Here is a 15,641-nt window from a genome sequence, read left to right as displayed (position 1 = left end):
GTATGTCCTAACGTTCATGATTGATCCCAGCTCCCAAAGCAACATTGCTTAGTTCTCCCAACTGGAGAAGCAACATGGGCTAATGGCTAGAGCTTGTGCCTGGGAGTCTGAAGGTGATGGGTTCTAATCGTGGCTCTGCCACTTGTTTGCTGTGTGACCTTGAGCAAGTCACTTCACTTCTGTGCCTCAGATACCTCATCTGTAAAATGAGGATTGAGACTGTTAACCCCACGTGGGATAGGGACTGTGTCGAACTGGATTTGCTTGTATGCACCCCAGCACCTAGAACAGTGCTCGGCACACAGTAAGCACTTAACAAATGCCATAGTTATGATTATTAAACCAGGCACGATTAAAGTGGGGATTTAATTTGTAAAACAAATGGGTGGAGATAAAAGAGAACACTGAAGGACAGGGTTTGCCAGGCACTATTTATGGCCCCTAATGTTCTTGACTGTCAGGACCAAGAAGAGGATGTAATTAATAAGTCATGCAATTTGGCCATGAGAACTTTACTTGAGGAGAAACAGGGAAATAAGGTGGAGCATAAACTAACCTCCAAACTAGGATAATGACCAAATTAACCCGCTATAGCTTCTTTGGTACCATGGATTAGTTTGGTTAGAGAGAGAAATATTTTATCACCATAAAAAACTTTTGGTTGGCCCTCTGAATAATCAATCATTTATTGAGTGCTTACTGTGTACAAAGCACTGTTCTAAGCATTTGGGAGAGTATAATTGAAAAGAGTTTGTAGATACCTTCCTAGCCCATAAGGATTTAGCATTGAGTAGCCAGCTTCGGCTCTATTTCCCTTCCTTCTGCTCCCGGTGAGCTACCCCCCTGCCCAGTGAGATGGATCTTCTGTCTTTTGGCCAAAAATCCAGACCTTTCCAGAATATTCCAAATGGTTCCTGTTAGGTGGGGAGACCTAACCGCCTCATCAGACCTGAGACCTTGCTAACAAGGATATTAATTCATTCATTCATTGTCATGTTTATTAAGTGCTTACTGTGTGCAGAACATTGTACTAAGCACTTGGAAAGTACAATTCAGCAACAGAGACAATCCCTACCCAACAATGGGTTCACAGTCTAGAAAGGGGGAGATTGATGCAGTCCTGATCCCTGGGCCATAAGGAGGCTCACAGTTGAAAAGGAATAGACCCATAGGGACAGAAATAGTGGGTAAATCAGCAAAAACTATTCAACTGTCTCAGAAAAAGCACTTTTGTATATCACTGCTGGGAGGAAATGATCTATGAATTCCCTAAGGCAGGCCAGCTGTTTTTGATGGAAATTGACACGACTTTTAAAATTCTAAAAGTTGTGAAGGTACACAGCAAACAAGGTGTTCTCTGATGCCAAAGTGAAGTGCCAGACTGTCTGGCAGCCTCTGTGAATAATAATGATAATATTAATAATAACTGGTATTTGTTAAGCGCTTACTATGTTTCCAGGCACTGTTCTAAGTTCTGGGGTGGATGCAAGCAAATTGGGTTGGGACACAGTCCCTGTCCCACTGGGGTTCACAGTCTTACAAGTGAGGAAATAGAAGCTCAGTGAAGTGACTTAGCCAAGGTTACACGGCAGACACGTGGCAGAGCTGGGATTAGAACCCAGGTCGTTCTGACTCCCAGGCCTGTGGTCTCTCTCTTAGGCCACGCTGCTTCCCCCTGGACCCTAGAGCCCTGGGGGCCCAGAAACAAGTCTGCCACAGTTAGACAAACCACTGAGAAGTTCATCCCAATGTTTATCATTGTTAATAATTTAATAATTTTCTAACAAAGTCTTCTGGTTCTGTCAAACACATTGTTGGGAAGAAGGGGATTTCAACAGGAGGTCAACAGAACACAAAGTTTTAAGCACTTGGGAGAATACAAGAGTTAACAGACAATGTTCCCTGCCCATAGTGAGTTCACAGTCTGGAAGGGGAGACAGTCATTAATATAAATAATTTATAATATATAAAGATATCTACATAATTGAAGATTAAAATATCATGTTGAAAGATTTTTCAAAGATAGCTTCAATTGGAAAGAGCATGCATTCATTCAGTCATATTTATTGAGCGCTTACTGTGTGCAGAACATTGTACTAAGCGCTTGGAAAGTATGAGTCTGGGAGTCAAATGACATGGGTTCTAATCCTGGCTCTTTCACTTGTCTGCTGTGTGATTCTGGGCAAGTCACTTTACTTCTCTTTGCCTCAGTTCCCGCATCTTCAAATTGGGGATTCAATACCAGATCTCCTTACTTGTGCCTTAGCCCCATCGGGGTCAGGAACTGTTTGACGTGGTTGTGTACCTACCCAGCATTTGGAATAGTGCTGGACACTTGTTAGCATTTAACAAATGGTACCATTATTGCCAGTGAAAATTGATACAACAGTTCTCAATCCAAAAATTTTAGTTTATGGCAGAGCTTCAGTGGCAGCCATGATGAGTTAGGATATCCCTGGTCCTTCTGAAAGCACAGACTTGGGGGCAGATAATAATGATGGCATTTAAACACTTACTACGTACCAAGCATTGTTCTAAGCGCTGGGTGGGGGTGATACAAGGAGATCAGGTTGTCCCACGTGGGGCTCACAGTCTTAATCCCCATTTTACAGTTGAGTTAACTGAGGTCCAGAGAAGTTAAGTGACTTGCCAAAAGTCACACAGCTGACAAGTGGCTGAGGCAGGATTAGAACCCATAATCTTTGGCTCCCAACCCCATGCCCTTTCCACTGAGCCATGCTTATACCATTCCAGGTAGAATGAATCAGCCTCCTCCTCACTGTGATTCTGTGTCACTTTTGGATAAAGCAGAGACACTTGCTTCTAGTTTATATCTAGGAAGGGTTGGGGACAAAGCATGGGCTTTAATCCCTCCTCCCAACTCCACAGCACTTACGTACATATCTGTAATTTTATTTATATTAATGTCTGTCTCCCCCTCTAGATTGTAAGCTAGCTGGTTGTGGGCAGGGAATGTGTCTGTTATGTTGTTATATTGTATTCTACCAAGTGCTTGGTACAGTCCTCTGCACACAATAAGTGCTCAATAAATTACGATTGACTAAGTGACGATTTTTTGTTTAACTTGAACACAGCATAGAATCAGGGTAAGGTAGAAGAGCCAGAGATTTTAAGGGGATTTATCAGCCTCTCGTCCACAATTATGTGTTGTGTTCAGATGAAAGGGAGACATTGGTAACCAGAATGTTAGGGACAGGAAGGAATGGGGTGGAATAAATTCCCTGCAGTGATTGGATGTTACACTGAGCCAGGCTTTCAACCCTGGGCCCTGAAAGCTACTGAGACATGAGGTATCTCTGCTTTTTATGGCTTGTGGTCATTTGATAAGAGTGGTCTGCCTGTGTTGATATTTTTGTGTGTGTGTGTGTGTGTGTGCCACAATATGGGGAAAATATTGTCTCTTGCCTAGGAAAAACTATGCAGTGTCTTAAATATCATTGTTTCCTCTTGTAGGCTCTGCCATATTCGTGTCGTCCACTCTTCTGTAGTAGTATGCTAAATCTTGTTCTCTGCTTCACTGGATTCAGGAAGAAAGAAGAACTGGTAAGTAATTTGGAAAAGGCTTTATTCAATTTTTCTTAATACTTTTAGATGTTTTTGATAAAGATTTCAAATCCCTTAAGTCTTTGAAGAGTGTTAGATCACACCATTTTGAGGAAAACATGGACTTGCCAGCTTTTTGAAAAAGCAATTCTGTAGCAGCTATAAAACATCACATTCAAGGAAAAAAAACATTTCTAACCATAATGTAAGAGCTGGAGTTTGCAAATTCTATTGATTAATTCCATTATTTCTCTTCAATTGATTGTTTCTAGAAGCTTTAGAAATTGGTATCCTCAATTTTCTGTCCCTGGTTTACCAAAGTGTAAGCACTGTAATCAAGGAGCAGCCATTTTTCTTTGTAGTATCAGGAGTAATTATCTGAATTAAAAAGGTTGGCCTATAAAATAGTTTTACTAGGGAAACGCAAATAGTAATGAAAGTTTATGTGATGCTATTTTTACATTTTATTTTCTGGAACTCTACTGAATATTTGTAATAGATTGTCAAGATGTTGAAAGGTTAATCAGAATTACTTTTAAAAATGACTCTCCTGCAATATGATGGTATTTGTGAAAAAGTGAATGAGTTAATATTTAACCTCACTTTTGTTCCTGTATTTTGGTAATGTGACTTCTAAATTGTATCAACTTGAATCTTCAGGTCAGGCTGGTGACATTGGTCCATCACATGGGAGGAGTAATTCGGAAAGATTTCAATTCCAAAGTCACACATCTAGTGGCAAGTTGTACCCAAGGGGACAAATTCAGAGTATGTACATTGTGGTATTTTAAAGCATTTCTGCATTAGATTCAGAAAGTAGCTAATTACTTTTCTGCATTAAAAGTTTCATGGAGGAAACTAGAATGTAATTACAATGTAATAATGATGCGAGTTAAGCACTATTCTGAGCACCTGGATAAATACAAGGTAATCAGATTGGACACAGTCGCTGGGTCATTTGGAGGAAGAACAGGTATTTAATCTCCATTGTACAGATGAGGAAACTGAGGCACAGACCAGAGTTATGATTAGAACCCAGGTCTTCAGAGTGCTGAGACAGATACAAAGGGACCGTCTCTATATGTTGCCAACTTGTACTTCCCAAGTGCTTAGTACAGTGCTCTGCACACAGTAAGTGCTCAATAAATACGAATGAATGAATGAATACAAGATAATCGGATTGACGCTCTCCCAGTCCCAAGTGCTGTTTCCACTAGGCTAGTGAAAGCTTTTAAATTTCTGAGAGGGGATTTCTTGGAATTGCTATATACTCGAATTACTAAAGCATCTAAATGTGTCACATTTATTCTAACATTGGCACATATGCAAAATGTACAACAGGAATGGATTCTTAACTCTTGAGATGTTAATAGATCTCTCTGAGACTGTAATGTGTCTACCAACTGTGTTATATTTTACCCTCCCCAGTGTTTAGTATGATGCTCTGCACTCGGTAAGCACTCAAAAAATGATTGATAAATTAGGTCGTTTACTTGGGATTACAGAACAATCTGTTGGATTTTTGAGTTCTGAACTGAAGAGCCTTATTTCCAGCACTCTCAGCCCAATAAGCCTTACAGTCTATTACTACTATTAAATTACCATGGAAGAAAAACTAGCAATTTATAACTTGAAAAATCATAAATTGGAGCAAGACCTGGGTTCTAATCCCAGCTCTACCACTTGTCTGCTGTGTGACCTTGTGCAAATCACTTCTGTGCTTCAATTACCTCATCTGTAAAAGGGGATTAAGATTGTGAACCCCATGTGGGACATGGACTGTGTCCAACCTTGGATTTATCATATCTACCCCAGCTCTTGGTTCAATGTCTGGCCCATTGTAAGTGCTTAACAAATACCATTTAAGATGGGAAAAAAACCAAGAAGCATTATTTTTGAGAAGTGGGAATTTAATCGAGTGTGATTTTTTACTTTAAACTTTCACAAATGTATAAAATGATTATTTGTTCAATTGTGATACAGATTAGAAAGGCATGATTATTTCAAATTTGTGTTCACTATGTGCTCTGAAAGGTCCTATTAGTTTTAAGATTTTAGGAAGCTGCAACTTTGCTCTTTTAACTCTGAAAGTCAATTTAAGGCTTTGATAACTTTAATTAGTTTTTCAGTGGCAATTATTTTGGGGAGTTCAAAATTTTCTCCTTGGGATTACTAGGTTATGATTTTTGATCTTCAAAAAGAATGTGAAAGTGTCTCATTTTTGCACATTTAGGTCCTTAGCAGTTCAGTGTGCATGGTCAGACCTTGAGCCATTGTACTGTTTTGAGTTTGGTTTTTTTTATGGTATTTATTAGGCACTTTTTATGTTCCGGGCACTATACTAAGTGCTGGGGTAGATGAAAGATAATCAAGTTGGAAACAGTCTCTATGCCACAGAGAGCTACTGCTCTTAATCCCCATTTTACAAATGAGGTAACTGAGGCATGGAGAAGTGAAGTGATTTGCCTGAGGTCACATAGCAGAGAAGTGGTGGATCTGGGATTAGAACCCAGATCCTCTGAGTCCCAGGCTTGTGCTGTTTCCACTAGGCCATGATGCTTCTCTTGAGTATTAACATGTGATATTTAAGTGCTTTCTAAGTGCCAGGTACTAAATTCTGGGATAGATATTCCGATCAGACACAATCCCTGTCTTTCATTCATTCATTCATTCAATCTTATTTATTGAGCACTAACTGTGTGCAGAGCATTGTACTAAGCGTGTGGGAGAGTACAGTATAGCAACAGACACATTCCTGCCCACAACAAGCTCACAGTCTAGAGGGGGAGACAGACATTAATATACATAAATAGATAATGATGATGAAGGTTTCTGTTAAGCACTTACTATGTGCCAAGCACTGTTCTAAGCATCAGGGTAATAATAATAAAAATAATAATAATAATGGCATTTATTAAGTGCTTACTATGTGCAAAGCACCTTTCTAAGTGCTGGGGAGGTTGCAGGGTGATCAGGTTGTCCCATGGGGGGCTCACAGGTTTAATCCCCATTTTACAGATGAGGTAACTGAGGCATATAGAAGTTAAGTGACTTGCTCAAAGTCACGCAGCTGACAGTTGGCGGAGCAGGGATTTGAATACATGACCTCTGACTCCAAAGCCCGTGCTCTTTGCACTGAGCCATGCTCCTTCAAATAAAAATAAATAAATTGCAGATATATACAGATCCATATGTGCAGTGGGGATGGGAGGGAAGATGAATGAAGGAGTAAGTATGAGCAACACAGAAGGGAGTGGGAGAAGAGGAGAGGAGGCCTTAATCAGAGAAGGCTTCTTGAAGGAGATGTGCCTTCAATAAGGTTTTGAAGTGGGGGGAGAGCAATTATCTGTATGTTATGAGTAGGGAGGGCATTCCAGGCCCCAGTTAGGATGTGGGCGAGAGGTCGGCAGCGAGATAGATGAGATTGCGATACAGAGGCTTTAGCATTTGGGGTGCTTCTTTGACATTCCATAAGTCTCAAGATCATTAAAGTAGTGAAATTGAATTCACTCTGTTCTTTCAACATTGGAAGTGGGGTCTCTTGTCAGTTTGACCAGTTGGACAGAACTTTCTGAACGGAACTTACATCTTTGGTCAGAGAACATATTTCTATAATAGTGCTTTTGATCTGCCGACATTTAAGATTTATTTGGTTTTCATATTGGTTAGACTTTTTACTGAATTACATAAAGGAGTTTGAAATTCAGTTGAAAAGTAACAGTGTACAAGTTGGTATTCTGTAAAGAGATTGAAAATACTATTTTTAACTGTCAAATATGGCAAGTGATAATGAACATGTAATTGGTGCAGCTACTGAACTATTTATTTATTGTAGGTTGCAGTGAGTCTGGGCACTCCAATTATGAAACCAGAGTGGATTTACAAGGCCTGGGAGAGGAGAAATGAACAGTAGGTGTTTTCAAACTTTTAAATAGTCTATGTTACTGTGAGTTCTAATTAAAGATAAATATTGTGAGGTAACCTTCAGGAGGATTGTAAGTATTTCTATTTTGAAGGGGGAATATGGAATTTTGATTCCTATTGTTATGAAGGAAAACAGTTGTTTTATTGAATTACCTTCCCTTCTTAAAATGTTAGTCCCTTCTTAAGATGACTAACAGAATCCTCTCAATTCCTACAACATAGTTATGATTCTGATCAAACTTATTGAATTCCTGGGGAAAAAAAATGGGAGCAGTTTTTAGACAGGATTCGGTGTTATTTAATGCCTTCTGCTTATGGAAATAGCCAAGAACCATCACTTTACATCAAAATGTCTAGTGGCTAGAATGCAGGCCTGGAAGTTAGAAGGACCTGGATTCTAATCCTCACTCTGCGATTTGTCTGCTGTGTAACCTTGGGCATGCCACTTAACTTCTCTGTGCCTCAGTTACCTCATCTGAAAAATGGGGATTAATGCTGTGAGCCCCATGGGAGACATGGACCGTGTCCAACCTGATTAACTTGAATCTACCGCAGCACATAGTAGAGTGCCTGGCACATAGTAAGTGCTTAACAAATGCCATTAAAAAAAATACATGTTCCTTTCTGACAACTTTTCAAAAGAATGCAGTAGTAATAATTGTATTTATTGTGCCTCCACTGGGTACTTTGCATTGTACTCATGATCACTTTCCTCATGTCTTCCCACATTACCCCTGTTGCTAGAGCCTGGGGCAACAAAGTACCCCCCCCCCCCCCCCCACACACACCCAAAAGTCTGCTATCATACATTTTAAACTTAAACAGTAGTGCTTAGTACAATGCTCTGCACTTAGTAAACACGTAATAAATATGATTGAATTGAACTCATTTCCCGAGTTTCACTGGTTAATTGTAAGTCAAGATTCTACTACTACTCTCCATTTTTTAACCTAAAGTCCGAGTAGCTAAAAAAAAGAATATTTCAAACTTAATGGGAGTGGGGCTCCATGATATTTACATGTTTCATAAATTAAGCAATCAACTTAAAAAATTGTTTACCTACCTGAAATTGTTTTTTCTTTATTTTCAGAGATTTTTGTGCAGCTCATGATGACTTTAGAAATGAATTTAAAGTATCCCCATTTCAAGATTGCATGTTGAGTTTCCTGGGTTTTTCAGATGAGGAGAAAGCTAACATGGAAGAAATGACAGAAATGCAAGGTAATATTCATTGAAGTTTTAAGAAGTAGAAATTTCCTTAAACACTAGGCTGGTTAAGAGGTTTTTGGTGGAACTCTATTTTAAATGTTCAGAAGCAACACTCTGGGTAATTCTCATGTATTTTTCCTTCTAGGGGGAAATTTCTTACCTGTTGGAGATGAGAGGTGTACTCATCTTGTAGTTGAAGAAAATACAGTAAAAGAGCTTCCATTTGAGCCTCCAAAGAAACTTTATGTTGTTAAGCAAGAAGTAAATGATTTTTATAATTTATTGGTTCATCAAGTGGTTTACCATAATGATGGTCTCTTAGAGTGAAATTGAGTTTTTACTGTTCTAAAGTTTTGTTTTGTCTTTTACCCCTCTTTGTTATAGTGGTTCTGGGGAAGCATTCAAATGGATGCCAGAGCTGGAGAAACGATGTATCTTTATGAAAAGGTATACAAATATTTACATTTGGAAAATAACTGTCATAGTTAATAGTTTGAACTCTTAGGAAGAAAGGAGTTTACAGTATTGTACATGCAGCAGTCTGGTACCCTCCCTACCAAGGTTATGTGTATACTGTAAAGATTTTTTTACTCAGTATATAGATATTAACCACACCTGTATTAACTGAAGTGCAGGCACTCAGATTCAGGAAGTACAGGTATTCCAATTTATCATGTTTGTCAAAATTTAACAGAATTAGTTTGTGCCTTACTTTTCATATTCTGATTAAAGTGTGGATATGCTTTAGAGTATGTCTTATGCTTTTGTTTTCATGAGAAACAGTGTGGCCTAGTGGATAGAGCATGAACCTGGGAGTCAGAGGACCTGCGTTGTAATTCCGACTCTGCCAGTTCCTTTTTGTGTCATCTTGGGCAGATCAGTTAATTTCTCTGTGCCTCAATTCCATCAGATGTAAAATGGGGATTACATTCCTGTTCTCCCCCTGGTTTAGACTGTGAGGCCCACACAGGACAGAGACTGTCCAACCTGATTAACTCGTATCTTCCCCAGTGCTTGACAAATAGAAAGCACCTAAATGCCATTATTGTCATTAATTTCACAAAGACATTTCTTTTTGCTAGTTTTAATGGCCTTTTATCTCCTCCGGTGCGTATGCCTCTCCAAGATGAGAATTTACCCGCTTTTATACATAACTTGGACGCTATGCCATTTCTTGTAATGTGAAAGTAAAACTGAGTTTCTCTGTTTCCAGGCTAACACTCCTGAACTCAAAAAATCAGTATCCTTGCTCTCTCTGAGTACACCAAATAGCAATCGTAAGAGACGTCGTTTAAAAGAGACATTGGCCCAACTGGCACGAGAAACTGACATATCCCCATTCCCTCCTCGTAAACGGCCATCCGCTGAACACTCCCTCTCTATAGGGTCACTGTTGGATATCTCTAACACCACAGAGTCTGGCAGTAACTATGGAGGTAAGTCAACAGTTTAATGCAAAATAACAAATAACTCTTAGTGTTCTCTAGTTAGACTAACAAGACCGTTGCCACGAATGAAGAGCCCATTGAGAAACAGCATGGTCTAGTGGATAGAGCACAGTCCCGGGAGTCAGAAGGACCTGGGTTCTAATCCTGTCTCTGCCGTGCGATCTTGATCAAGTCACTTAGTTTCTCTGGGACTCAGTTGCCTCATCTGTAAAATGGGGATTTAGACTGTGAGTCGTATGTGGGGCATAGAACTTGTCCAACCTGATAAGTTTGAATCTACCCCAGGGCTTCGTAACAGTGCCTGGCACATAGTAAGTGCTTAACAGGTACTATAACAAACAAGCGTTATCAGTTGCTCTTGGGAAACATAATAAGTGGAGAAGTGCTAGAGGGCTGGGTAGTGCAGGTTGGCTATTAAATGATCAACTTATTCAGGAAACAGAATTCTGTTGAAGATTTCAGGCAGTAGTAGAAGCCAAGCCAACCCTGATCAGGTCATTAGGCATAGTAATTCATGGAGGAAGCATAAAAGAGAATCCAAGACAATAAGTGAAACTTTGGATCATCTTTTTCCAAAACACAATATAGCATCTATAGACAAGTTGAAGAAGCTTGAGCAGAAATCAGGAGATGTGACCAGGAGATATGATGATTCTTAGTTCTCAAAAAAGTACAGGAAGTAGAGAATTATTTCAAGACCCTTCTTTTGAAACTTTGAGCTTTGATATGAAAAATATTGCATGTTACCCAAGAACATTCATAGAACTACAGCTACAAGATCTGAGGAAGCCAATTTATGAACAGTTATCTAACCTCTTTAGAATTTGTCAGGAAAGGAAAGAAAACTAAGTCCCAAAGCGCTCAAGACAGACCCCAAAATAAATTCATTCAATCTTATTTATTAAACACTTACTGTGTGCAGAGCACTGTAGTAAGCACTTGGGAAAGTACAATACAACAATAAACTGACATTCCTTGCCCACAGTGAGCTCACAGTATAGGTAAGAGAAAGCAGTACAGTCTAAAGGTATGTTCCAAAGTGCTATGGGTGTGGGGGAAATGTGAATATCCAAATACTTCGGTTATTTAGAAATACAGAAATGATTCCATACAAGGTGGGTTTTTATATATAGTTTTTAAGCTACTTTTTAAGCACTTAATTTGTGTCAGGCGCTGTATGGTAATCAGATTAGGCCCAGACCCTATCCCGCATGGGGCTTACATAAGTGAGGTTGGTTTTTTTTTGTTTGTTTTTTTTTTAGGTTCATTCATTCATTCATTCAATCGTATTTGTTGAGCGCTTACTGTGTGAAGAGCACTGTATAAGCACTTGGGAAGTACAAGTCGGCAACATACAGAGACAGTCCCTACCCAACAACAAGCTCACAGGCTCTAAACTATCTCCCGTAGCTACTGTAATAGTGCCAATTCCTTGTGGACTAGGATTGTGTCTCTTTCCATTATACTCCTAAACAGCTTAAGGGTGTTCTGACTAATGCTACATCTAAGAAAGTGGCAGATTCCTTGGTTGATCACATTCAGTGAATCCCTAGAGCAGGGCAAGCTCATGTAGTTTCAAGTCGTTGAGTGTGGTTAGAGTCCAGGAGGGCAAGGTTTTTTTCTCTCTTTGCCCCCTAAAATAAAAGTTGAATGAGTAACATTGAAGATGATGATGATGCTGTGGGCAGGGGAGAACAGTCAAAGGAGACAGACAGGCAAAATTCATTCATTCAGTTGTATTTAGTAAGTGCTTACTGTGTGCAGAGCACTGTACTAAGTGCTCGGAAGGTACAATTTGGCAATAAAGGTACGATTTGGTAATAAACATCTAGGGAAAGGAAGTGTATCCACTAACGGAACATGCTTCTGCTTAGCCCGTTACCTCAGGGATTGCTCTGGTTTCACTTACCACAAATACCTAGGAACCCACCTTTCTGAACTTTTGCCCAGTCTTCTTTCTTGCATATCTTTCTTTATGCTTACCATTTTAAAATTGTTGCATAACTTGGTATCGTGTCTTCATATTACACAGTAAACTCTTCAAGGGTAGTAATTGTAAATGCCTTCTGCTGTGCTCACAGTAGACTCGATTTTATCATCACCAGTAACTTTTAAGGAGCACTTACTGTGTGCAAAGCACCATTCTATACATTTGGAAGAATACAAAAGTAGAATAATAATAATGATGATAATAGAACAAATACAAAAGTAGAACACAATCCCTGCCCTCAAAGCTTATTAGTGGATAATAATAATAATAATAATAATGGTATTTGTTAAGCACTTACTATGTGCCAAGCACTGTTCTAAGTACTGGGGTAGATACAAGGTCATCAGGTTGTCCCACGTGGGGCTCACAGTCTTAATCCCCATTTTGCACATGAGGGAACTGAGGCACAGAGAAGTGAAATGACTTGCCCAACATCACACAGCTGATAAGTGGTGGAGCTAGGATGAGAACCCATGACCTCTGACTCCCAAGCCCGAGCTCTTGCCACTAGGACACGCTGCTTCACACCCACACAAATTACAGGCAGAGGAAGTACTACAGTGTATATCAGATGTGTAGTAGGTGCTACAGGTTCCATCATAACATAAATACTTCAGTGGTGCAGAAATAGTAATTGGGAGATATAAACTGGAAAGATCTTTCAGGGGGTGATATTTCAGAAGAGCTTTCAAAATTGGGAGAGCTGTGGTTGGATTTTAAAGTTGGGGCAGTCTAGATAAGGGAAAGCTCTTGAGCTAGAAGTTGGTGGGAGAAGTGAAAATGTGAGTAGTTTTTTTTTCTTTTTAAAATATTTCTTACATGCTTACTGTTTGTCAAGCACTGTTCTAAGCACTAGATACGTGGTAATCAGGTCGGACACAGTCCCTGTCCCACATATTCTAAGTAGGAGAGAGAACAGGTATTGGGTCCCCATTTTGCAGTTGAGGAAACTGAGGCACAGGGAATTGTGACCTCAGTTACCTCATCTGTAAAATAAGGATAAAGACAATGAGTCCCACGTGGGCAACCTGATTACCTTGTATCTATCCCAGTTCTTAGAACAGTGCTTGGCACATAGTAAGTGCTTAAAAAAGCCATAATTATTATTATTATTATTAAGATCACACACTAGGCAAGTAGTAGAGCCGGGATTAGAACCCAGGTCTTCTGGCTCCTAGACCCATGCTTTGAGAGAGTGAACTTGAGAGGAGTGAAGCCTGAGCTAGGGTCTAGTTGAGGAGAAGATTGGATTTGTGGAAGGAAGTGAGCTGATTGCTCTTAAGCCCAATTATGAGGAGTTTCTGTTTGAGTAGGAATGGGCAATCCTTGGAGATTTTTTTTGAGCAGTTGGGAGATGGGTGCAGTATGACATTTAAGAAAATGATGGTTGAAAAATATTTTCGGTAAATGTTGTTGCCTGTATGTTACAAACATTTTTGAAAGCAGTGTAACTCGAGAATTTTGCATTTTCTCTAGAATTATTATAATTCTGTAGAATTATATATATATATATTATATATATATATATATATATATATGTATATATGTTTTGGTATTTAAGTGCTTACTGTGTGCCAGCCACTGTACTAAGCACTGGGGTAGATTCAAGCTAATCAGTTTGGACACAGTCCATGTCCCCCACACACCACATTACAGTCTTAATCACCCTTTTACAGATGAGGTAACTGAGGCACAGAGAAGTGAAGTTACTTGCCCAAAGTCACACACAAAGTGGCAGAGACGGGATTAGAACCCAGATCCTTCAGACTCCCAGGCCCATGCTGTGTCTAGACACTTAGGATTTTAAATTATCTAGAAGACAAAGTTTCTACACGCACTGAAACCTTGATATGAAAATCAGGTCTTACCAGGGTCCTTGCTACTTCTGTAAGAACTAGCAATTTGTTCTAGAGGTTAATATATTCTGTAGATTAAGTGATTTGATATTTATATTTGGTAATGTATTATTTTTTTTTAAAGAAACACCAAAGTCTTGTGCCAAGCCTTCTAAAATTTCCACTCCTGCTCCTCCAAAGCAGTCGGCAAGGTGGCAGGTTGCAAGGGAACTCTATCAGACTGAAAGTAATTATGTTGGTATTTTGACTACAATCCTTCAGGTAAGCTTGAATGGGTGGTGATGGGCTCTTCTACTCTGTTTCTTGCCTAATACTTCCATGAAGGTTTAAGCCACAAGCATGGCATCCTGCATTTTTTCAAAATGGATATATCTGTTTTTTAATCAGCTATCCAAGTCCTTTGATTCCAAACATTTTACTTGTAATTTCATCAGAGACTTGTAGAAAGAGAGAGGTGTTAAATGCAGATCAATCGATGTTTTGTTTTTTAAGTCTGAGATTTGGTGGGAGAGAAAAGTTGGTGACCAGTTCATTTAGGTGTTGCCATTATCTGTACAGTGCTATCTTCCTTTAACCTTGGATGATCAAAATAGCAGGTTTTTTGCCTCTTTTTGAATTATAGTGAAACCTCATTAATTAGGTTTCCCATTACTTCTAGATTAGCAGCATTTTTTTCCCTTCCCTTTTATATAAAAACCTGCCATTCTGGGCAGCAAAAGAGAGGTTAAATAGGAGGCCTTTGATCACTTTAAGAAAATATCAGCTATTTGGTAGATTAGAACTTATTTCTAAGTTCTAGAAATCTAGAATCTTTTAGACTGTGAGCCCACTGTTGGGTAGGGACTGTCTCTATATGTTGCCAACTTGTACTTCCCAAGCGCTTAGTACAGTGCTCTGCACACAGTAAGCGCTCAGTAAATACACTTGATTGATTGATTGATTGATTTCAACCCAGCTACTCTATGGCCAGGTTTAGTGAAATTGTTGAAAGAGCCCAGGTACATTCTGTTAATTTAAGCAAGTATTTGTCATTCAGATTTCACTAATTTAGACTTGGTTCTAGTCAGAATCAACCAATTTGTATTTGAGTGCTTATTCTGCGTGCAGAACACTGTACCAGGGTTGGTAAACATGTGCCCTGCCCACAAGGAGCTTACATGGTGATGTACCTAAATTTTTCCCGACAGATGATCTATGGACGATTGTGGGATGGCTCAGGGGAGAAAACATTAAAGGCTGTGCTGACTAAAGAAGCTTATGATCAGGACAGGAAAGTGTCTCCCAACTCTGTTATATTGTCTTCTCCCAAGCGCTTAGGACAGTGCTCTGCACACAGTAAGCACTCAGTAACATAGGATTGACTGACACCAATTAGATTCTCTCTCTTGGAATGTTTTAAGATGTCAACTCACTGAGATTAAGGAGGATTGATTGTGTTCGTGATGTTGCAATATCACCAGCCTTCTTGAAGTCTGAGCATATCAGTTCCGAACCCCACGCACAAGTCATGAAATGATAGGGGTCTTGGGCAAGTCACTTCACTTCGCTGGACCTCAGTTACCTCATCTGTAAAATGGGAGTTGACTGTGAGCCCCATGTGGGACAGGAATTGTGCTCAACCCCATTTGCTTGTATCTACCCCGCTTAGCC

At 39.5% G+C, this 15,641-nt stretch overlaps 1 protein-coding gene across 6 annotated transcripts in view; it reads left to right on the top strand.

Moving 5' to 3' along the window:
• ECT2 (epithelial cell transforming 2) overlaps positions 1-15,641 on the top strand; it is a 74,472-nt gene that overhangs the window by 23,248 nt on the left and 35,583 nt on the right. For all 6 annotated transcript variants that reach the window (XM_038743276.1, XM_038743274.1, XM_038743275.1 and 3 more), the window contains 8 exons: positions 3,475-3,564; positions 4,225-4,332; positions 7,400-7,473; positions 8,579-8,709; positions 8,843-8,958; positions 9,082-9,144; positions 9,911-10,133; positions 14,116-14,252. In XM_038743276.1, coding sequence (XP_038599204.1) covers positions 3,475-3,564; positions 4,225-4,332; positions 7,400-7,473; positions 8,579-8,709; positions 8,843-8,958; positions 9,082-9,144; positions 9,911-10,133; positions 14,116-14,252 — 942 coding nt within the window. The remainder of the gene's footprint in view (positions 1-3,474; positions 3,565-4,224; positions 4,333-7,399; positions 7,474-8,578; positions 8,710-8,842; positions 8,959-9,081; positions 9,145-9,910; positions 10,134-14,115; positions 14,253-15,641) is intronic.

Source organism: Tachyglossus aculeatus, chromosome 1 (genome assembly GCF_015852505.1).
Source record: "Tachyglossus aculeatus isolate mTacAcu1 chromosome 1, mTacAcu1.pri, whole genome shotgun sequence".
Taxonomy (NCBI): Eukaryota; Metazoa; Chordata; class Mammalia; order Monotremata; family Tachyglossidae; genus Tachyglossus; species Tachyglossus aculeatus.
This window is presented reverse-complemented; position numbering and strand designations above follow the sequence as displayed.